Source organism: Leuciscus leuciscus (assembly GCF_965113295.1).
Source record: "Leuciscus leuciscus genome assembly, chromosome: 24".
NCBI classification, from domain to species: domain Eukaryota; kingdom Metazoa; phylum Chordata; class Actinopteri; order Cypriniformes; family Leuciscidae; genus Leuciscus; species Leuciscus leuciscus.
Window position 1 is genome coordinate 22466768 of NC_138723.1, and position 24564 is coordinate 22491331.

The window sequence follows — 24564 nt, forward strand, 5'->3', positions numbered from 1 at the left end:
GGCAGCATAACTTGCATCATATTAAACTTAAGAGTGGTAAAATAAAGACAACTCTTCAGAAAGAAGGTAAAATGTCAGAAAGCAAGTTACGTTCTTGGAAAACATTCCACCCACATGCAACAACAAAGACAGTCATGAAAATACAAGATTCTAGAAGTGCCCTAGATCACAGGGTGCATTAACAGCAGCTTTTGAGACACAAATATGAAACAAAACAGTAGAGCATACAGCTCTTATAGAGCAATATGTGTGATAAGCACCATCCCCCAGGAACTCACAGATGCAGCTGCTTTACAGATACAACACAACATTAATATTCATATCCAGACATGGAGACACTTCATAAAGTGAACCAAGTTATAAACTAAATTAAATCCTTTTTATTCAAATTTTTTATTAATATGAGCCTGTCTTGTGCCAAAGATACAATTGAGCTCAGTTACAGCTGTATAGCATGTTGAGATGAATAAAAAAAAAGTGGCCTAATCTACCTGCAACCACCCTGTAAAGTATTTATGAGCTGTATAGGAAAATGTATGCTATATGTCATTATATATTTATGAACTAAATGGTATGTCTTCTTTTTCTTCCAAGAAATAAGTACAGTGAAGCTGCAGTAAGTGTTTTTGTCTAGTGGGTAAACATTTCCATGTAAATGATGGAAATTGTTACTTTCTCACAAATATTGTATAGCAGTTCTCCTTTTGCAGATGCTGATTAATTTCATCAAAAATAAAATGCTCTTTTTTCAGAGGACAATTTCTCACAGCAAACCAAAGAACAAATCCTATAAATCCTTATGAAACAGATTCAAATTCTTTCGACATTGATTAAACACTGTATTTATAATGTCCAGGAAAAAAAACCTGCATTAGACCTAATCTGAAAGCATTGGGGCAGTAAATATAAGCATTTAGTGACAGAACTGACTCTTTAAACAGTAATTGTATTACCCCTGGAGAAACAATAGCTAATGAAGTCCCCAGAGAGCTTGACCAACAGAAAGAGATAGCCTATTAAAAGAACAAAATGCGTTGCGAGAACTGATACCTATGTGCACCTGCCTTGTGTCCCTGAGAGGAGTGTTTTATAAAAATAAGATTGTAACGTGGAACAATGTCGCCACCTACTGGGGAAATTAATGCACCTGCCTTCCCAGTGATTCTTACTGTATCTCTGCTTTCAAAGAGGCATCATTTGAATTGATGAATAAAGAAAAAAAAGAAAAGAAAAAATGTGTATACCTTCCAAGGAGGCAGCAGGCGACATAAAAGTATTTATTATTAATAATTTATTATGAATATATTAAAACAATCTACAATCTAAATTAAAATGCTAAAAAGTACATCAAACCAACATGTAAACTAATTTATGTTCCCCCTTTCAATAACTATTATTTTTATTTATAGCTACAGTTAAATTACATTTTTTGTTAATTATTATTATTATTATTAAACAAGCAGCTTGCCAGGGCCTGTATTTTGAAGATTGATAAAAGTTTTTACAGGAAGTCACTTTATTGCCGTCAAATCCAAAGTGTTTAAACAATTTCGTACCTATATTTTTTCGGTTAATAGGTATCTTTTTGAGCGTATTTTTGAATGGATCTGCCCTGTCCAGAGTGGGTTCGGCATGTCGAGCAGAAATGGACGGAAATGAGATCTGAAGAATCTGAAGGCTTCTGCCTGCTGACAGATATAGATGTGATATTCAGCCACGGGTTGTCAATATTAGGGTCAGTATATTGCACTCTGGAGTTGTTTATAAAATCGCTTAAAAATTATTTTAGATAGCCTAATATATGATACTAATCTGCCTTTGTACGTTGCTGCACTAGTTTGTATTGAGATATTCAATATAGTGTGAACAGTTTGCAAATATTTAAATATCAGCTGTATGTTTCTAAATAAAAATAAATATTCTACATACCTTTTCTCATTTGTCCATTTCAGCCCAGAAGATCTCAACACTTTCTCCAGAATCTCTGAGAAGTACTCCGTGAAAAAGTCTCCTGAGAGGGCATCTGAGTTTAGAAAGCAAGGTAACCTCAGCTTCAAAGTGAAGGATTACACAGTCGCAGCACTCTATTACTCCAAGGTAAGGAAAATATGCGATCTAAATAACGTTACCTGCTTCGTATAATAACGATATTATACATCAATACATTTGATGTGTGTGATTTTCTTTGTTAACTTACTTTTTTGTGTATGATTAAATCACTGTATTCCTGATTTGTTACTATTTATTCCTGCTTTATTCCTTAACGTGCATAATCCAGGTTGATTTCCTCAAAAAGTATCGATTTTGTTGCACTATCGCGCCATTGCTCGATTTTAAGTAACTAACTGTGGCTCAACCAATAGCGTGAGTTTGGGGCGGGGTTATGTGCTTGTTTGACCAATGACAGGCAGAGGGAGCAGGAAACCTAGAGGGTTCTGGAAACCTGTTTGATAACAGATTTTTTTGCGATTCCGTCAGATTGGTGACGGTTGGGTTTGGCAAAACAACTTGTCTTTTCGCTACCAAGTACTAGGTCAATATCAACAACAATAACAGTATCATTATAAAATGAATTATTTGGAAACATTGTAAAGTATTGCTATGCAACATTATATTTAATAGGCCTATACATTATATAATGTTTAACATTTAGTAAACTGCGATTTATCAGACTTCTTTCTTCTTCTGTGCCATATTGGGGTTCCCAGGCATTCTATTGAATTAATAGGAAATTAAATCTGATTTCTATGAGTAAACATTACCAGTCTCCCTGTACATTCTTGCAGCGCAAATGTCCTAAGACTGTAAATTATTATTTATTTAAAGTCAGGAATTTCCCCTGCTTATTAAAAGTTTAAGCATTATGTTGATTTTCATTGCAGTTGCAAACAGATCAGAGGATGCACAAGGCATCAAATATGTAGGCCTATTATAAGTGTCAAAATGCTCATTCTGAAATCTGAACACAGATTGATGCGTTGTAAGGTATGTACAAGAAACATGGTGTAACCTACTGTGTTGCAAGGATGCACTCGACAGGTTACCTTTAACAAATATATTTAATTGCGAGCAAAACGCAAAAAGAATACAGAATGGCGCAGCATATATCAGCCTCTGTCCAACTATTTGATTCTTTCCTGCATGAAGATGGGTCTAGCCAGTATCAGGTTGATAGATATTAGAAACTCCTAGTAAAAGAAACATGGGGCAACACAATCTGATGGTGAGCAATCCATCTTCAAACCGTTAAAATTGAGGTACTAGGACATATTGTGAATAAAGTTAATCACTGTGGTTCAGAAAACGTTTTATGATGGCTTGAGCTCAGTGTTTATGCTAAAAATGGTTTGGATTTCAAATGGCAGGTTGTACTGTTATCATGATATATTCCCATTCTCTCTGATGTTTCAGGGTGTTTGCAATGCAGACAAGAATACAGAAGAGCTATCCTTGTGCTATGCTAACCGTTCTGCAGCCCTCTTTTACCATGGCCTCTACAGAGTAAGAGTCTGTCTTATGCTCTTTTTTTTTTTTGGGAAGCATTCAAATAAGAACAAGACAAATTGTTTAGTGCAACACTGACACATCTATATGAGTTTAAGTGATTATCTTTTTTTTCCTCAGGAATGTCTTCAGGATATTCAACGTTCTTTGGAGGCTGGTTACCCAAGCCACCTGCAAGACAAACTGAGAACTAGACAAGCCGCATGCCTGAATCAACTTAGAAAACCTGAAAAATCCAACATGCCAACCACAAATCATCAAACACCACCATGCCAGAAAAGCAGAAACTCTACTACTTGTATTTCACATGGTGTGTCTGTTTATTTCAGTCCAGAGAAAGGTCGCCACATATTAGCCACGGAAAATAAACCAGCTGGTGAGGTGGTGCTGGAGGACGAGGCTTTCTGTTATGTACTCATACCAAGTAACAAACTCAATACAGAGACCAAAAAGGAAGGAAAGACTTTTGATACTGAAGACCGACACTGTCACCACTGCCTGAGCCAATCATTGAGCTTTGTGCCTTGTCCAAACTGTAGTTACGCTCGGTACTGTGGAGAGAGCTGTCAAAAAGATGCTTGGGAGCGCTGGCACCAATGGGAGTGCCCAATTGGAGCAGATCTGTTGGCCATTGGGGTTTTGGGACATCTTGCACTAAGAGTGGCCCTCAAAGCCGGACTAAATGAAGTTCAAAGGGTTAAGAAAAACGGTTCAGACTTTTCACAAGAAGACCATGTGACATGTAGCTCTTATAAAAGTGATTCACCTGTCAAGTTGAGTCTTGGAGGCCACTGTAGAGAAGATTCAGACCATACCGACTGTTATCATGGCAACTCGTACATGGGCATCTACAGCCTTTTACCACATGTGGCACAACACTCACCCGGCTCACGCTTCTTATTGGCGATCACCATGGCGGTGCTTTATAGGAGGCTGCAAGGTGGACCCCCACCGGACATGTGGGCATCTTGCAAGGACGAAGGAGTTAGTGGAATCTGGCAGCCTGAGATGAGCATGCTAGGAGCCACAGCTCTGAGACACATGATGCAGCTCAGGTGTAACGCTCAAGCACTCACTGCTGTTAGGGTCAAAGGTTCGACAGAGCTCTCATGCTTAAACTCAAACTGCCAATTAATACATTAGATTCATGAATTTTAATGATTGTTGATCATTTTTCTTACAGAAGAAAGTGGTATGGCTGTTCAGTCCAGTAGTGAAATCCGAATTGCCACAGCAATATTTCCTGTACTCAGCCTGCTTAACCACTCCTGCAGTCCAAACACAAGCATCTCCTTTACTGCAGGCTTTCAGAATGACCCGCTCAGTCAGTTCGGCTGTTCTGAAGGTCACATTGACCATCCAGAGAGCTCTCACTGTGGTGTGACGGTCACTGTACGCGCTTCAAAACATCTTACTGCAGGACAGGAGATTCTGCACTGTTATGGTAAAACATGTGAATTCAGTTTTAGGTTGGTTGGTTGGTTTGAAATATATATTTATAATATATATATATGTTTTTTTTTAATGTCATAATTTCTTCACAGGCCCACACTGTAGCAGAATGGAGGTGAAGAAGCGTCAGCGCCACCTGCTGGAGCAGTACTTTTTCCATTGTAACTGTCAAGCCTGTCTTATAGACCTATCAGAAGGAAGCCAGAATGCAAAAGAAAACGCAACACCTGGGCTGAAGTGTGTGAAATGTGAAAAGCCTCTTCAGGTAAACATTTGCATAAAAATAAAACTGATCAAAATATTTGGAGATATTGCTGGTATTACACATTTATTTACTAAAGGAACCATTTGCCAAACAAATTTCAGTCCCGCATGGATGGGTACATGTGCTCTTTGCCATCCTGTGGTCATCAGATCACCAGTGCCGATGTACAAAACAGACTTCAGGGTTTACAGTGTCTTTTGGATGAAGCCTTTCATCTTATGGAGAGAGACAGATTAGGTACTGCCTCAATATGAATCACAAACTGTTTTTTCAATGTTAGTTATCCATAAATATCAATAATATGTATCCATGTCTTGCAGACAAAGCCCTAAAGATCCTAAAATCAGCTACTTCTCAGGCAAACAGCATCCTAATAGAGACTCACCCTCTCCAAGGAGAGCTAGCAGATGCGACCGCTCGTGTGTACGCCACAACAGGTGAGAACAACAGCCTGATACGTCACATGTTCCTAACACTCTCAGAAAAAATGTGCAAAAAATGTACCTTTAGGGGTACAACAGCTTATCACTAGGACAGTACCCTTAAAGGGACATCTTTAGGTGAAAAGATAAATAAAACTTCTTTAAAGTTGAGCGCAATATTTTTTTTAGAATGCTGTGTCACAAGATGCTCATGTACGTCTAGCATATGTTTACATAAAAATAAACATGGAAAAGCAGTGCAGTTATATGCAAAAACACATTCTCCAGCCCCTAAGGGTAAATATTACAACTTTAAGCCAAGGTATTAATATGCACCTTGTAGGAGTAGATAAGGTACGTAGTTCAGGGTACTGCCCAGTGACAAGCTGTTGTACTTTTTTTTTCATTTCCTGTTGACTGATGAAATAAGTAACATCTAAATTCATACTAGTTAAGAGTGTAGTATGATTTTAGGATTATTTTACTCACAGGTGAATGGAGTCTGGCTGCGTCCCATCTAAAGCGCAGCATTGTTGCTGTTCAGGCCCAATTCGGAGAGGACAGCATTGAGCTTGGACGACAGCTTTTTAAACTAGCACAGCTACATTTTAACGCGTAAGAGCTCAACTTGTCAAACTCTATCCGATGAGACTTCTTATACTTTTGTTTATGATCAAAAACAGTTCTTCTCCTCTTACCTTTGACAGCGGAGACTGTGGTGCGGCTCTCTCTGTGATTCCCAGGGCCCATAGGCTCCTCTCTCTCCACTGTGGCCCTCACTGTGAAGAACTACAGGAACTTCATGAAATGGAACGCTGTCTACAAGGACTGCTGTGAAATAACCGAAACTGAATGGTATTTTCAAACAACATGTGATGCTTTTGAACTTTTTTTTTTTTTTTTTTTATATATGTGAGTAGTATTAAGTCATGAATTAACATGCGATGTGATACTTTATTGAAGTTCTTAATGCCCCTACATTTAACAGTAGAAAAGTAAAACTATGAATGTAAATACAATTAAATTGAAATCTGTCTACTGTCATTAATCTGTCATCATTTAAGTCTGTCATTAAATCCCTTACCTTAAATTCGAGTAAGAGTAATAGCAGTTTGCAAACACCATTTCATACCTCTAGGTGGCGGTCTTTAACAACAGTGAGGAAATACAAACCATGCTTATGAGACACAGCACAGCTGTGTGTCAATACTCAGTAAAGTGTCAATCCTCAAAAAAACAAACAAAGAAACCAATGCATCTCTTTTTATGGTATGGTTGTACTCCATATTCAAGTTTAGCATGATAGTTGGCATTATAAAAGGCTTCTTGTAATTCATATTCTACCATTGCATCATGGTATCCCTCAAGAAACAGAAAGTTTAGCATGATAGTTGGCACTATAAAAGGCTTCTTGTAATTCATATTCTACCATTGCATCATGGTATCCCTCAAGAAACAGAAAAAGTAGAAACCTGTGCTCTTGAATATTTAATGTTCTTCAACATTGAAGTCAAGTCAAGTTTATTTGTATAGCGCTTTTCACAATACAGATTGTATCAAAGCAGCTTCACAGTATTCAATTAAAATAATACAACAAAGTTTGTTTCAAGAGGAATTTGTTGATTGATAAAATTAAATTAAATATCCCCAAAATATCCCCAACTGAGCAAGCCAAAGGCAACAGAACTGCACTTCAGTTCTCCTGAAGTGCAGGAGAACCTCTTAAAACATTTAGTTTATCATATTGTTCTCGTCCTATACAGTGGGATCCCTTTTAGATGTGTTAGAAGAAACGTATCACCAAACACCAACACACTGATACAAAACGGCCGGCCGTATATTTAAGAACAATGGTACAATAATCCAGTGAAGGCCTTTGACATTTAATGTAGCTAATGGGCTCTCAGACAACTAGAGTGAAACCCATGGGACTATCTCTGTGCTCACAAGGAATTAAACCTTCTTCTCTATACTTCTCCTTAAAAACAGCTGGTAAAGGGGAATCCAAGCCAGTAGATTTAGCACTTTCATCACTCTTACAACCACCAGACTGTGTGAGGTTTTTGGATATGCTGTTTAGAAACGCGTTAGATGGTTAATTTGAGCCTCTAGTCAAGGTTTTTGCGTCGGTAAATCTGTTTAACAGTCAGGGGATAATGAGATTATATATCTCAGGAGAGCAGGAACTATGTGTGTGTGACCTCATGTTGACATTCAGGGCCATTCAGACTCACAACAGGCAGATAATCAGCATGGCTGGATATGTGACCTCCATGTAAGAAATAACTTTTTATGCTTAAGGGCATGTTCATGATTTTTATTTTTATGGAATGGAATGGGATTAACATTTAATACCTCGGGAGATTAATCATAAGCAAGGGCTTATCTGAAGTAGCTAATCAATTACAGCAAATAAGTAATAAATAAATTAAATACTTTCATGTACAATGATGTGATGTGAATATTTATATAGTAGCCTATATGACGACATACTCTTTTACAGATTGTAAAAACCAACACGGAAAGCAAGGAATTCGGACGCACACAATCTACACGCTACAGCAAACATCGACTGGCAACAAGAGAATCACAAGGGCTATATATGAGTCAAAATCTAAGGGTAATTAAATGTAACAAATCAAGTAAAAATGTATCATCTTTTATTGGAAAATGAAACAACATTTTCACTGTGATAATTGCTTCCATCTTTTAAACAACTCTATTCAAACTACTTTTTTTTAATCAAAAAAATAAATAAATCACCTGTCAAGTTTATAATATATATATTTAATCAGCATATGAGAGCCAGATTGGATGACTACAGGGACTTGACTCAAGATCACTCATTCAACAGTTCGTCCTATTGCAAGAATTATGAAAAAAAATATGTCAACAAGAGAACATTATTTTTTATATTTTAATCATTTTTTTAACCATGTAATTACATTTATTTAAACACTATACTTTGTATTATATTACGGAAGCCCTGAAACGCAACGTAAAAACATTAAAAAAAAATGTGAGATTAAAGTTGAAACATTTCGAGATTAAAGTCGAAACATAACGGTGCGTATCCACTGGCGCAGAGCGAGTGTTTCCAATTCATTACTCACGTGTGTGTGTGTGTGTGTGTGTGTGTGTGCTTGTGCTTAAAGTAATGCGTTCGTTAAGTCGAACTGCCTCGGACATGGATCTACACAAAATAGTAGCTTAATTATTTTTATCTGGGCTTTCAACAAAAGGAAATTCTACAGGTGCCAATCTACCAATATGGCATTACCATTTGTTTTAAGATGTTACAAAATATACTGCGCCGTAATAGACTTTTCAGACTGGATGGAGATATCCAGCTTTATGAATGAATGAATGAATGAATGAGGCATTTATATAGCGCTTTCATATGTCTACTGTAGGCCTACACCCAGAGCACTTTACGGGAATCTTTCCTCAACCACCACCAGTGGTTATGTATTATTATATCTGAGGAAATCACGGGATCCGGCCAAATTATTGGATACAGAATGATGCACTTAAAATGTATGAAGAGGGAGATAGTACGGTTACTGTTAAGTGTTCTCGGCCCAGATAGCGTTGCTAGTCAATGTGCCACATAAAGTTTGGACCAGGATTGTGGTAGTCACAAATGTGTAAAATGTCATTCACAGAAATACAATGACAGACACAAACTTGTAATATATATTTGCATTTAATCTTACATTCACATTCGCAGTACAACCTCAATTAGGCACTTGCAGCTTCTCAAATCTGTCACTGCAATTTCAAATTTTGCGTCTTGACTCTTGCTACTCTTTTTGTGCGAATGTGAATGTAAGATTAAAGGCACATATATATTATAAGTTTGTGTCTGTCATTGTATTTCTGTGAATGGCATTTACACATTTGTGACTACTTGTCTGCAGCTTCAAATTCAGAATACAGGTTTGTGACTATTGTCTGCGAGTGCAAATTTCAACATTCAGCTTTAGATTTTAATTTTACAGGTTTTCACATTGGAGCTGAGTTTAAATGTTCACTTACAAGTACGAATATTTATTGTACAAGTTCTCAAATTCACTTCCACTGTTTTCAGCAAATTCAACATTAAAACTGTTGTTCCATTATTACGCCTTTTTGTAGTATTGTAGTACAAAACTATTATGCAGATTTTGACTTATACACAAGTTAAACAAGGGGCTAACAAGAAACAGGTGTGAGTAATGAATCACTATGGCAACAAACAAGGTAGCAATGGAAATGAAAGTAAATAGGAACTAAACACAGGAAGTAACAATGGAAACAGAATACACTTCAACATAAGTCCTTAAACACAAAACAGGGGAAACAAGACAGGAATTATAACATGGATCTATTAATTTATATTAAAAATACAGTTTTTACAGACAGTGACTTGAATATACTTGCATGATGACTTAATTAAAATTAGTAATTCATTTTGAAATTTCAAAGTCAAATTTCAAGATCAAAGTCTTAAATTGGCATTATTTTTAATTATTGTTTATTTATAAATTGTTCTGTTATTTGAAAATCAGTGTTAAGTTCAGCAAATTTCCCAAAAATATCAGGTAATTTCAGTTCAGGTTGTTAAAACTCAAAAAACGAAAACCTTGCAAAATATGTTTGAAAATAAAAATGTTTAAAAATAATTATGAAATTATGAAAATATGAAGTGTTGGTCTAGGATGAGCGGCATCCTTTGTTTAAATCATTCTGCATTATTAACTCAAGCAATAGCTCAGCATTCTGGAAGGATAATATTCCCATTCTCTGAAGATCATGTGACATGTCTTGTCTAAATGTATACATAGCAATGAGGTCATACACTTATGGCTGACCTGAGCAGATATGCACATATATATCCCACTCATGATTGCAGTGCAGGGGCTTCTGTAACAGCAGAAATGCCCACCTGACTTAATATCAGGTGGATTTGTCTGTCTCAGGCATTTGTATTCATTCTGACATTGTCTACATGGATTAAAGCACAACTGAGCAATATACAGTGTGTCCTCTATCGCAGTATGTAATGCTTATAGCGCAATTCTACACTTAGATGAATTAAACAACAAAAGAGCATCTACACCGGCCCCAAACGTATGAATTATGAATTCCATTGCTTTAGAAGGCAAAATATAAAACCCAGTGGGAATAAATGATGCTAGAGCTTTTAAACTCAAATTAAACTCACTTTCTAAACCATTTTAACAATGACAATTTAATCATAGTAAAAAATTACTTATTTTATTAAAATTATATTTCTGTGCTGATTGTGGGGGAAAATTTGAGAATTTTCCAGAGTGGATTTAAAAGTGGTAACGTGTTAAACGAACCTGAATCCTACACTTAGCACCTGGATTGCTATCAGTCTCGATTCTGCCTCCGGGAGGGCATTTCCACTTGGTCTTTAATGATTGGATAGCTATCTAATCAGCTATCTAATCAGTAAAAATCTATTAAGTAATCAAGCATTTATACCACTTAGTTCAACAACCACAAAGTGTCCAGATTTTATTTTTTTTCAGAATTTTTTAACTATATGAAAATACTTGAAATATTTTGGTAAAAAAGTTAACTTTATTCTAGAAAGTATACTTTACCTTCTTTAAAATGTCTCTTGGTTTGCTATTTTACTATCTAATGCACTCAAATCCGAATATTTTAAGTGTGACTTAAGGGTTCAAATACTTTTTGGAGCCACTGTATGGCCAAATTGCATTATTTAATTTTTTTATGTGCTCTTTAAATAAAAATGGATGCTTCTGTTGATAATGAAAAGCCATCTATCACGTCTCATATCACAGATCACTGGAGCATCCTGTGTGTGTGGTCTGTTCGCGAGCACATCACAGCCAGTGGAATCATTTGGCCAATTTTCCACAGCTGGTTTCCACCACGTAATTCCATCAGGTAACCAGACCTGATTATGTAAACTGTCTGCATGCAGGTTTTATGATATACTGACTCATGAAAGAGCCAGTCTCACTGGCTGAGAGAAGCCTCTCGTTTTGACTCACAGCAGAGCTGTGAGAGAGTTGTCAGATATATGTGTGTAAGAGTGCGTGTTTTGCTGATGTCAGGTTCTCAAACTGTCTGCGAAACTGCTGGGGCGATGAGTGAGCTGTCCCACCAAGCACAACGCTAGACTGTCAATCAAACACAGAAATGTATAAGCCAAGGTCATTGCAGGCAGACAGTGAGAGTGAGAGAGGTAACCAAAGAGCTATCGCCACCCTAACATATTTTTCATAGGAAAACTGACTGGAAAACAGGATCCAACTATTAAGTTTGCAAATGACTTACAGAACCCTGGTAAATCAGCTTTTGTATCCCATGTAAGAGAAAAAATTCATAGAGGTTTGATACGATAGAGTGTAAATGATAACACAACTTGTTATTTTGGACTGTTCCTTTAAGCAAGTGTTCAATTTTTGCAATTTTTGTAACTGAACTAACATATCAAATGACTGACTGTATATAATACAATCAATAACCATGACCATAATGCATCAGCTGAGGTTTCTCTATCCGGGCCTGCAATGCTTTGGTCATACAATGAGCGGAAGAAAGTTTCATATTTGCTGATAAATGAGCAAATAGAAAGGAATGAGATTACATGACCACAATTTGGATTATAGTGTGTTTGTGCGTGTATGTATATACTGTATGTGTGTGTGTGTATGTATACATGTATACTGTATAAAGATATATATATATATATATATATATATATATATATATATATATATATATAGTATTAACATTGTATAATATTGCTAAAAAAAAAAAGATTTTGAAATTGATTACCCCAGTCTTCGGTGTCACATGATCCTTCAGAAATACACATTTTATTATAATTATTAAAAATTAATATGTCCACCCTACAAGATAAATGTATAATTATTAAAAGAAAAAGCAGTAAAAGGGTATCATGACCTGCAGAGGTGCTAAATATTAACACATTGTTCATTACACTTTCTTTGACCTTATTTTTCATCTTATTTTAGCAGGCTCAGTGACACATAGTGGCTGATAAAGCAGTTTTAATCTCCTCGCATGTGCATAATAAAGTCATCATTACTCTCCTCATTAGAGTCATTATTGTAATGTATGAGCCAAACTCACTAATTGAAGGGTCTCTGGGCCATTAAACTTTAATAAGGCTACATTTTTACCAGCAAAGTGGGAGGATGTTGGCTTAGATTTGATAAGGTTTCCGTATTGTTTAATAAGGTCTATCTATCTATCTATCTATCTATCTATCTATCTATCTATCTATCTTCCTTAAAAAAAAACAAAAAAAACAAAACAACGATGAGTCGCTGCTCATATTTGTCCACATTAAATGCAGCGCTCTCCATCTCTATATAAAACATTGAGCTATTTCAACCATCTCCCTGGGCAAGAGACCAGGTCAGCAGAAAAGAATGAGAGAGAGAATTTGAGAGGGGAAACTGAGTCAAGTTTATTTGAAAGGTGATGTAATTTCAGCTGCAGTTTTCTAAAATTGGAAGTGTAGGAAGGACAAAGCAAATGCTCGGAATACCATGTGCGGACAACGGGAAAGATCTCCTGTAACAGAAACACAGGCACCATAAAGTTCTATATAGTCTTTCAGTGACAATGGACCATTTTCTAATTTCTGGGGTTCTCAGAGAAGTCATCATAGTTGGGTAAACTTATGTAATTATTTATAATACATTACATTTTGCATTCCCATTTTCTAAAATAGCAAAAGAAAAAAAAAATCCATGATAGTGTTTCTATGACAACAAAAGGGGAGAATAATACTGAGAGATTGATTACATGGTCAGAAGAGAGAATGTCAAATTTTGTTGTCACTCCCTCAGCTATCGTATCAGAAACACTTATGAAGCAGCGTTTATCAGTTCTCTTACGAGAGGTCTCTCGTACTGCGTAAGATATCTTACGCTAGGGGAAAATCCTTTTCCGCGAGATATTGAAGCCAAAAATTATCCTTAATTTTGTAATAATGCAAAACGCGTTGCAGCAGCAATGCAGACATAGGCGAGACAGCTCGCGCGCCTATTGGCTGCTCTGCGGCAACTGCAGCAGCCTATCGAGCGAGGCCTGGCGTGACGTCAGACCCAATCAGGGCACTTCGCGCCCGCTGCGTCACGTCCCGCCGAAATGGGCGTGGTCTAGGCCTATAAATATCGCTCGCAGGCAGCTATTATCTGATTTTTCATCCTTCAAGCGAAGCACACGCATCGCTGGAGCTGGATTAGAAGCCGCGCCGTCGAGAGAGAGCACCTTCAGCGGGACGAGTCACTGAAGTCGCTGGCCGCGCCGCCTTCCTGCCTTCCTGCTGCGCTTTCCGGCGCTTATATCCTTCTCTTTTAATTACACTGTATTTCTGTGTGTGTGTGTCGCTACCGCGACACACATTTCTAAAAGAGCTAGCGTCTTTTTAAAGATGCCTTCCTGCGGCTCGTGCAGAGCCACACTCAGCGACGGGGACCGCCACGTGATCTGCGTTTCCTGCCTGGGTGAGGAACATGCAGCTCTCGCGCTCGCTGACGGCGGATGCCCTCACTGCGAGCTGATGGCAATGGCGACTCTGAGGACTCGCCTAGCCGTCTTCACCGAGACTGCTCCCCCGCCCGCCGCGGCGTCGCGTCGTAAAAAGCGCCGTGCCCAGCGGGCCCCGGAACCCTCCCTCAGCCGCCAAAGCTCGCCGGTTCGCCCGCTTGCTTCCCCGGCTTCTTCTGTTTCGCTTCCTGACGGACAGCGGCCGCCGTCTGCCGCCGCTTCCGTTGATATCGCGGATGAGGAAGCCCTGCTGGGAGAGGATGATTCCTGCTCTATCCTGGCGTCAGGCAGTGAGGATTGGGCGGGCTCTGAGGACCCCGCACCCCCTGCCCGCACATCGTCAGGCAAGAGAGCTTCCATTGAGACGGAACTCATGCGAGTACTCGCACAGGCCGCGGCGAGCCTCGGCCTCGAGTGGTCTTCGCCTGAGCAGCCCGCTCACAACCGGCTGGATGGATTTTTCCTGCCTGGGGAGCGCGCTTCGCCTGTGTCCAGACCGGCGCCCTTTCTTCCTGAGTCACTCGAAGAAGTCGCCAAGTCCTGGAGCGCCCCCTATTCTGCTAGAGTGCGTCCTGCTGTTTCTTTGGCATTCTCCGCCGTTGACGATGCCAAGAACAAAGGATACCTCTCGCTGCCGCCGGTTGAAGAGGCGATAGCGGCCCACTTATGCCAGCCCTCCGCTGGACGGCGCGCTAAGCCGGCCCTACCCTCTAAAGCTTGCCGCACGACGTCAAGCTTGCTCCACCGCGCTTTCTCCGCCGCCGGGCAAGCTGCGTCAGCGTTGCACACCATGGCAACGCTCCAGATCTTCCAGGCCGATCTCCTCCGTAAGCTGGATGAGGAAGGACCTGACGCGATCTGCGTGCCGGACTTAAGGAGTGCCACGGACCTCGCTCTTCGTGCTACTAAGTCCGCAGCACAAGCCATTGGACGGACTATGGCTTCTCTCACCGTGTCTGAGAGACATCTCTGGCTGACGCTCTCGGAAATGGCCGAGTCTGAACGCACCGCGTTCCTCGACGCCCCGCTTTCCGCCACAGGCCTCTTTGGATCCTCCGTCAAGGATTTCGCGGAGAGATTCGCAGAGGTACAGAAAGCGTCTCAGGCTATGAAGCACTTCCTCCCGAAGCGCTCCAGCTCTGCAGCAGGCCGTGCGAAACCGTCTGCTCAGAGCTCACAGCCACAGCCACCGTCCACTGCCTCCACTTCACAGCGCCGCCAGGCCAGAAGCGCGAGACCGCGCTCCCGCTCATCCGGTCGCCGCCCCGCAGGACGCGGCTCGCGACCTAGGATCACGGTGAAGCCCGAGGCCCCGAAGTCGTCCTAGCACAGCTAGGAAAACGACGGTGTTCCAGTCCCGCTGCGGCCGGACTCACACCAAAGCTATTCGCTCGTCCAGTTCCAGAAAATGTGACTGTTCCAGTGTTTTCTGCAGCCAACAAGTCGGTTCTGTCACCCGCTTGCCTGCACACAAATGCCGTTTTCACGGCTACCCAGATAAATCCCCAAAAGAGTGTATTTTCTGGTGTCCCGGCCACGGCCGATGGTGTTTCATGTGTAGTAAGAATGCCCACTGCCCAGTGCCCATCCCTACACATAAGCACAGCCTGTCACACAGGGCTCGCGCACATAAAACCGACTCAGATCGGTTGCGCTTCAAACATGGTGAACGTGCCCACTACCCAGTGCCCACTAACACCACGTTATGCATGTCTCACGGTTTCTGTAAAAACGAAACCAACGTGCACTCGCTTCACGCAAGCGAACGATGCTTTCGGTGTGATAAATGTGCCCGCTGTCCCGCGCCCACATCCACACATAGACATGACAGTTCCCACGGGAACCGCCCAGCCCTCCCCCTCGCGGTTAACCACCGCAGAGGAGTCGAGCGCGGGCAATCTGCCCGCTGTCATCAGCGCGCCCCATGCCTCAAATGTCACGAGCGACACGCTTGTGTTACAGCACACCGAAGCTTCTCCATCGCTGAGCGAGCGGAGCGCGCTTCGTATTCGACCCCTAGCTATCCATGCAGACGCATGGGCAAAGCTACCCAGGGTTTCGAAGTGGGTGCTGAACATTATAGAAAGAGGCTATTCGCTGCAGTTTCGCCGACGCCCTCGCCGCTATGTGGCGCGCGTCGAGACCACGGTAAAAACAGAAGTAGCACATCTACTTCGAGCCGAAGTGACGAAACTATTGAGCAAAGGGGCCATAGAACCTCTCTCTCAAGATCAGAGCGAGGGAGGGCTATACAGCAGATACTTCCTGGTACCGAAAAAAGACGGGGGTCTCAGACCCATACTAGATCTAAGGCAACTGAACAAAGTGCTTGTGAAGCGACAGTTCAGGATGCTCACGACCAGGCAAATCCTTGTGCAGATTCGCCAAGGAGATTGGTTTGTGTCAATAGATCTGAAAGACGCGTATTTTCAAATACAGATAGCGTCACATCACAGGCGATATTTGAGATTCGACTTCGAGGGCCAGCCATATCAGTACACAGTCCTGCCGTTCGGTTTGTCCCTAGCACCCCGTACATTTACGAAGTGCATGGATGCGGCGCTCGCACCCCTCAGAATGAGAGGCATGCGAGTGCTGAACTATTTGGAGGATTGGCTGATTCTAGCGCAATCTCGCGCAGTGCTCATAGAACACACGACCATTTTACTCGATCACCTCGAGGATTTGGGTCTGAGTGTCAATTGGGCAAAGAGCTCCCTGTCACCCAGTCAGAAAATATCTTTCCTGGGCACAGAACTGGACTCACTATCCATGATAGCGCGACTATCACAACAGCGCGCGGTAGACATTCGACGCACAGCGAACTCTTTTCGCTGCGGCGCGTCTGTCCCGCTCAAGAAATTTCAGAAGATGCTAGGTCTCATGGCCTCAGCATCGTCAGTGCTCCAGCTGGGTCTGCTCCGCATGCGCCCGCTGCAGTTTTGGCTGAAAGCGCGAGTCCCACGCGAAGCGTGGGCACCCGGTTTGCTTCGCCTCAGGGTCAATCAGAAATGCGTTACAGCTCTGAAACCCTGGAAAGCGAACGACTGGTACCAATCAGGTGTAAGCCTGGGGACTTCCTCGAGGGTGAAAGTGGTGTCCACGGACGCGTCCACCTCGGGATGGGGAGCGCAGACCGTTCTTCGGCCAGTGGTCAGAACGGGAGAAGCTCCTGCACATAAACTGCCTCGAAATGCTGGCAGTAGACAACGCGCTGACGCGTTTTTGTCCCCAAATAAAAGGTCACCACGTCTTGGTCCGTTCGGACAACATGTCTGTGGTGTCCTACATAAATCGCCAGGGCGGCATCAGATCCGAGAAACTGTACAGGCTGGCAGAACGCCTCCTGGTATGGGCTCAGTGCAACCTGCGCTCGCTCAGAGCAGCGCACGTGCCAGGGATCTTGAATTTAGGACCGGACAGACTGTCCAGGAACAATGTTCCGGCAGGCGAATGGTCTCTACACCCACAGACAGTCCAACTGCTGTGGAAGAAATTCGGCAGAGCGGAAGTGGACCTGTTTGCGTCTCAAGAAAACGCTCACTGTCAAGAATTTTTCTCCAAGAGCAGGAGCGCGCTGGCCCATGTGTGGCCCCGCCGCCCGCTCTATGCTTTTCCCCCCGTCTCTCTCCTGCCTCAGGTGATAGAACGGATCAGGGAAGAAGGATGCTCAGTACTGCTGGTAGCACCGTTCTGGAAAAACCAACCTTGGTAAATATTACCTGCTACAAAGTGACAACTAGCCCCAAAAACTTCCTGTTAATCATTCTAGTTAAAAATTGGACATTAACGCCCCCAGTACCAGTGAGGAGAGATCTCCTCTCACAGGCCCGCGGCTCGATCTGGCATCCTCACCCGGAACTATGGTCCCTTCATGTCTGGGCCATCAACGGGTACATGTTGGACTCCCTAAAGGAGTATTAAACACGATCACGCAGGCTAGAGCTCCGTCTACAAGACGACTCTATTCTTCGAAATGGTCAGTGTTTTCGGGCTGGTGCACAGCCCGTGGTGTGTCACCCACAAACTGTGATGTGACGGAGGTGCTTTCCTTCCTACAAGAGCTGTTGGATGGGGGCAGGGCCCCCTCCACGCTCAAAGTTTATGTGGCAGCTATAGCAGCGTTCTCAGAAACAACGCTTGGTCAGTCAATAGGAAGGAACGATTTAGTCATCCGCTTCCTTAGAGGGGCTAAGAGACTGAATCCTCCCAGACCTCCCTCAGTCCCCGTATGGGACCTTTCTACGGTTCTGGAAGCCATGAAAGGTGCGCCATTTGAGCCTTTACAGTCAATCGATTTGAAACACCTGTCTTTCAAAACTGTGTTTTTGCTGGCTCTCGCTTCAGTGAAGCGCATAGGGGATCTGCACGCGCTCTCTGTGAGCGCGGCGTGCATGGAGTTTGGGCCCAATGACTCAAAAGTTATACTCAAACCTAAGCACGGTTATGTTCCAAAATCCCTCAACACACCGTTTAGGGCACAGATTATCTCTCTGTCAGCCCTACCGGTCCCTGATGAGGAAAGAGACGCGAGCCTCCTTTGCCCAGTCAGGGCATTACGAGCTTATGTGTCTCGCTCGTCTGTTTTCAGACAGACGGAACAGCTCTTTGTTTCGTTTAGCGGACGTTCTAAGGGACTAGCCGCGTCGAAACAGAGCCTATCCAGATGGATAGTTGATGCTATAGCGCTGGCATACGCCTCCAAGGGCATGCAGTGCCCTTTGGGTGTCAGAGCGCACTCCACAAGAGGCATGGCCTCTTCGTGGGCCTGGTCAAGTGGGATTGCCTTGCAAGATATTTGTATACATTTATAAGGTTTTATAACCTAGAGGTTCCCGCCCTGCAGGCCAGGCTGCTGTCGGTCTAAACTACCAGTATTATCTGACCTGATGCGTTCAGCTCAGAATGCTGCGTTTGCTGAGCACAGCTCAATGTTCGACAGTATAAAGCTGGGCAAACTGTGTAAGACCCACATTTTTCCCCATCAGTTCAGGCCGTACCCCGCCCTGTCTGTATGATGAAATTCGCGTCCCATCGACGCTACTTTATGTGGAAAAGTGAGGCTGCACCCCTCCTTCTTCCCGGACTCCCTGTGAGTTCACTGAGTGATTGTGCACTATATGTACCCCGGGCTTTCGCCCTTGGGTCTTTGGTGTCAGATCTCAGCATGCACGGCGTTTTACATTGGGTCCCCTAGCGTAAGATATCTTACGCAGTACGAGAGACCTCTCGTAAGAGAACGTACTCGGTTACTAACGTAACCTCGGTTCTCTCTAGAAGAGGGAACGAGTACTGCGTATCTTGCCGTGCATGCACACGCTCTGGTTGCTTCGATGATGAAAAACCAGATAATAGCTGCCTGCGAGCGATATTTATAGGCCTAGACCACGCCCATTTCGGCGGGACGTGACGCAGCGGGCGCGAAGTGCCCTGATTGGGTCTGACGTCACGCCAGGCCTCGCTCGATAGGCTGCTGCAGTTGCCGCAGAGCAGCCAATAGGCGCGCGAGCTGTCTCGCCTATGTCTGCATTGCTGCTGCAACGCGTTTTGCATTATTACAAAATTAAGGATAATTTTTGGCTTCAATATCTCGCGGAAAAGGATTTTCCCCTAGCGTAAGATATCTTACGCAGTACTCGTTCCCTCTTCTAGAGAGAACCGAGGTTACGTTAGTAACCGAGTACGTTTTCTATAATTTAATGGCAAGGTAATAAAACACAAAGAATAGTGCTATAACAGTCTTTGAAATAACTTTATTTCTTTAAGCAATCAGGCTAATTTCATTAATTTGATTCCATAATCGTTTTTTTAAACAGTGTCCTTGTGCACAATTAATGTTGGTGTGAATAACTTCGCTTCTCTTAATCTCTTTCCTGTTGAACAGTTGTCCTTTCATTCAGTCATAGTCCCTGGAGCTCTCCGAGATGGATGAGGGGATTTCTTCTCGGCAAACAGTTGAGTTCTACACAGCAGCCACACCATAAATAATTGAATTTGTGTGTAGACACTGCCCAGGCCACACATCAGCCCCTCCAAGGTCACTCCCAGAGGCAGAAAGCAAGCACCGCTGTTGTCTTCAGCTTCCAGGGGGAAAAAACAGGGCAACCTTTTTTATTTTAGGGCCGTTTCCTACAATGTTTCCAAGATGAAATGCTTCAAGATGGCAAATGGTTTTCTAAAGCTACGCAGCATTTTCACTGGCCACAATTTTGACATCGATGCCACGGGGAAAAACTGCCATATAGAAAGTTTTAATATTAGCTCTTTAGCAGGTATGTTAGGCTGCTGTCACTTTAAGACCTGACTCACATATCCATTATACTGTTACACATGCTTTTTCTTTCTCAACTGTTCACTTAAAACATAACTGACTGTAATCTCTATATATTTAAGATCAAAAGTTGTATCTGTTAACGCACTGTGAACTAAAATGAGCATGCACAGTTTTATTACCTAAAAGGTTAATAGATGCTGTAATACATATACATATATATACACACACATACACATATATATATATATAGCTCAGTGTTAGTTCATGTTGCACAAGAATGTTACCATTTTATTTGATACTTTTTCATATTTTGGGGCAGAAATTTGCAGGATTAAAAATATTGTGACGAATTAAAAATATATTAAATATTAAATAATAAAATAATACATTTACAAGAGGTGCGTCATGTGTAGAAAATCTGCAAATGAGATCATGGCGTTAAAACCACTTGATTAGATTAAGTTTAGTATAGGGAAGTAGATCCAGAACAGTTTTGATATCTTGTTCATCAGCTGAGTGTTGCCAAGTAGTATCATGGGGAATTGATGCTGTTGTCCCAAAGGTGTTGATGTTCATTTAGAAGCCATTTATGTCAGAGGTCGAATGAGATGCATTATAAGATGGCCATGTTGGAACAAGCAACCAGATGATATCGTGCCACACTGCCCTTGTGCAGCTCACGCTGCCGCCTGGCCGCGGCTCGCTCCGTTACAACTGTGGATGACTAATTAATGCCTCTCTGACAGATGACACCGTTTTATAAGTATCTGTTACTCTCCGGCCAATAGACGGGTATAACACATCCAGAGTGACCAAGCAAAGATGGATTCCACCTCCATTATTAATTCACATGGCTCAGGAGTAGTGTTTAAGTAGTGTGTCTCTCTGCACTCCTGCAGTGTTCATCAAAGACACGGCTTGATTACAGCCTCAGGGGCATCCGCCTCGCTTTAGACAGATGGAGAAGAGGAGTTGAGAAGGAATCCTTTTGAATTTTTATGACCTGGAAAGTGATTAGGAGGGTTTTTAGACCGTCTTCGGGACGGGGATGAACGATGAGTTGATCGGAGCGATGATTGATTTCCCTTCATAAAATCCATCTGCAAAAAGGCAGTGTAACGCAGTTTGATGTTGTGGGAAGAAGGAGGCGGGAACCGGCGAACATTCAAAACACGATTTAATTAATAAAACAAACACAAGTCCAGGCCTGTCCTCTCTCGATCTTCACTGTCGTCGCTCCTCCTTTATGCTTCCGCTCCTCCGTGAGAGATACGAGACCGGTGTGTCGCGCAGGTGTTGCTCATTATCAATCATGCCACTGGCCTTGCACCGTTCTATCACGGCCCACGGCCTCGTCCTGCTCGCCACAAGCAGTTTGGAGGATTGCGTGTCTAATTCTCACTTCTGTTAATAGCGATGCCTGATCTATAAGAATCAATGACCTTGAGGGTGAAGCAAAAGGACGCGTTTCCCACTGAGGGTGAGATATAAATGTATAAATGGTGTGATATAAAAGACCGTGTTGCCTTTTGATTGATGAGGAACGTGTACCTGCGTCGGTGCTTTATCAGGGCAGAGCCGTTTGTCACGCAGACAGCTGATTTAAGTTTACGTGGTGGTACGTGATGAATGAAAAACCTCTTGCATGTGTGCAAGAATAGTGTACCACAGTCCTTCAACTCCTTACCCTTTGCTTAGAGGCAGCTTTGAAGGACTCGAGCGATGGGAGGGACAGAATGAACACTATTTACCCACAAATCCTTGCCATTTGGGACATAAGCGGTCCCCTGATGTGAAGCAAATGCACATTGTGAACACATGAGCTTTAATCTCCACTGACACATTGCTTCTGTAGGTCACTTTCATCGCTGATACTTTCTGCATGTAAACTTTTCATGGCCTCTGTAAGCCTCCAGAAATGTTTATAGAAGCTGGTTGACAGATTTGTGACAAGTCTTAAAAAATAAGCTGGAAACTTATCGGGCTTATCTATATCCTCACAAAAACCTGTCATAGTAATGCTCATAGTAATGAAAAGGATATGAATATATTTGATTTATTTATATGTTTACGTGTGTGAAAAGCATAATAAAATACAGTATAAATATATAAAGAATATATGTTCTTCTTGGTACAGTGACAGTCCTTAAATGTTCAGGAGTAGCTCAAAAAATAAGTTTTGAATATAGTATTTGGAATGGTATTTTATTCTGGTATGAACATATATTGCTGAAATATAAAGTAATAAATATAGATAATTTATTTGTATAAATGATTAAAAAAACGTATATATACTACAAATCATTTCCATAAAATATCACATTTCAGTGGTTATGGAGAAAACATTTGTATTTTTTCGTGTTCTGCTATTGACCCATCACACTGTTTTTGTTTGTTTGTGTGTGTGTGTGTGTGTGTGTGTGTGTGTGTGTGTGTGTGTGTGTTTCCATTACTGCTTTTGCTTTAAGAAACACACAAACGTCTTGCATTATGTCCTAAATCTCTGTAATTTCATTTGCCTGAAAAGTGCATGCTTGACTTGGTAAGGTTTTTCATGACTCAGTTTGCCAGAGGAGAAATAAACAGTTAAAGGTAGGCTACTCAACAATCACATCTCATTTACATAAAATGCTAAAACTTTTTTACAAAGCAACTAAATTGTTTTCCAACAGTCTGCATGAGTTCAGAATGTATGTGCGTCTCATAGCAAGTAGTTTTAAAAGCGTATATATTGAATCTGAATGAACGTGTCAGGCTTGGACCTCTTTATAAGGTGAGACGTCTTTTGTTGACAATGACATACATCCTAGTTTGATGTATCAAGGCATTTGATGTGAGAGACCACAAAGTGATGAGTAAAATTCTGCTGACAGAACAAGGCAGAGATGTCAGATGCTCACATCTGCAATAACTGCAGTGTATGACACCCTTGTTTACGTCAAGCCTGTGGGTTAATGAGACAGCTGTAATATTATAATCACAAGGTTTCTTATCTGTGTTTGGTGTAGACACAGCTTGATAGCAGACATCCTGGTTGAGCACAGGTGCTTGATGTCTTACAGGTCCTCACAGATGCCCCTGTGTAATTTCCTCATCCTCCGCTCAGCTGTGAGGAAAGCACCTTGAGTTAATGAGAAATAAAAGCCTCTGTTAATGCTTATCAGAGCCAGCAGAAGAGAAGCCCAACCACAATCACCTCCTCCAGGCTCCACCATCCACCAACACTTCTGTCTGGGTCACGGCACACGGAACAAAACACACACAGGCAGCAGTATACCTGCAAGCTTTGCCATTACAATGCAGCCCTTTACTATTGAGAAGTCTTTGAAAGGTGATGTTAACTGATACAAATTTTAAGTAAATCTCTCAAAACTGCAAAACAGAACAGGGTGAATCTTATTTTTTTAGTAAATAAATAAATAGTGCATATATTGTTAGATGAAACTGAGAAGTCATATACTGAGCAACATATTGCACTCCTGAAAGTAAAAAAGAAATTGTATTTTGCATAAAGACTATTTTTAGGGCCACATTGCACTGAAAATATATTTTAATGACAATTAAGCACATTTCTCAATCTCTCATTACTGTAATGCATCTGGATGTTTTGATTTTTAGATAAAAAAATTATTGTGAGATAATTTTATTAATAATATATAATAGTATAATTATTTTATCTACACCAACATAAATATTGCAGTATTTATTATACATGATTTATCCATGCACATCTTTATTATTATTTTTAATTCATGTGTACTCAATGTTTGATCAAAATAACTTCCCCTCCCTCTTGCAACATCATCTTTTCTTTTCTCTGACAACCTGTCACTCACATAAGATCGACCAATAGTAAACCACAAACATCCAATCAATTCCCGATGGACAAAATCAACCCCCCACTACATTTTTTCTTGTTCAAGAAACCGTTTCACTTGGACATACATCACAACAGGGAAGAAAAGCTTATCACAACTTTCATGCCGACTTTTAATTTTAAATTAAGAGAAATACTATGATGATATATAAGATTAAAATATCATTATCGCTATAATCATTTTCTTAATTTGAGCTGTATA

General features: G+C 41.5%; 1 protein-coding gene across 2 annotated transcripts; it reads left to right on the forward strand.

The window, feature by feature from the left end:
• The first annotated feature begins 1503 nt into the window (after nucleotides 1-1503).
• smyd4 (SET and MYND domain containing 4) lies at nucleotides 1504-8301 on the forward strand. 2 transcript variants are annotated; one of them, XM_082157444.1, is made up of 11 exons: nucleotides 1504-1735; nucleotides 1953-2097; nucleotides 3412-3501; nucleotides 3625-4597; nucleotides 4688-4948; nucleotides 5049-5221; nucleotides 5323-5458; nucleotides 5542-5658; nucleotides 6135-6258; nucleotides 6351-6498; nucleotides 8147-8301. In XM_082157444.1, the coding sequence occupies exons 1-10, from the start codon at nucleotides 1602-1604 to the stop codon at nucleotides 6478-6480; spliced, it is 2283 nt and encodes a 760-aa protein (XP_082013570.1). In that variant the 5' UTR covers nucleotides 1504-1601; the 3' UTR covers nucleotides 6481-6498; nucleotides 8147-8301. The 2 variants fall into 2 exon arrangements, with proteins under 2 accessions (XP_082013570.1, XP_082013569.1); XM_082157443.1 differs by lacking the exon at nucleotides 8147-8301 and having other exon boundaries at nucleotides 6351-6687.
• The last annotated feature ends 16263 nt before the right edge of the window (nucleotides 8302-24564 follow it).

Bases quoted from the DNA above. Each gene is read 5' to 3' on its own strand.
- smyd4 (XM_082157444.1), top strand. From the start codon at position 1,602: ATGGATCTGCCCTGTCCAGAGTGGGTTCGGCATGTCGAGCAGAAATGG. The intron at 2,098-3,411 runs GTAAGGAAAATA...CTGATGTTTCAG, and splicing joins CAGCACTCTATTACTCCAAG to GGTGTTTGCAATGCAGACAA. The intron at 3,502-3,624 runs GTAAGAGTCTGT...TTTTTTCCTCAG, and splicing joins TTTACCATGGCCTCTACAGA to GAATGTCTTCAGGATATTCA.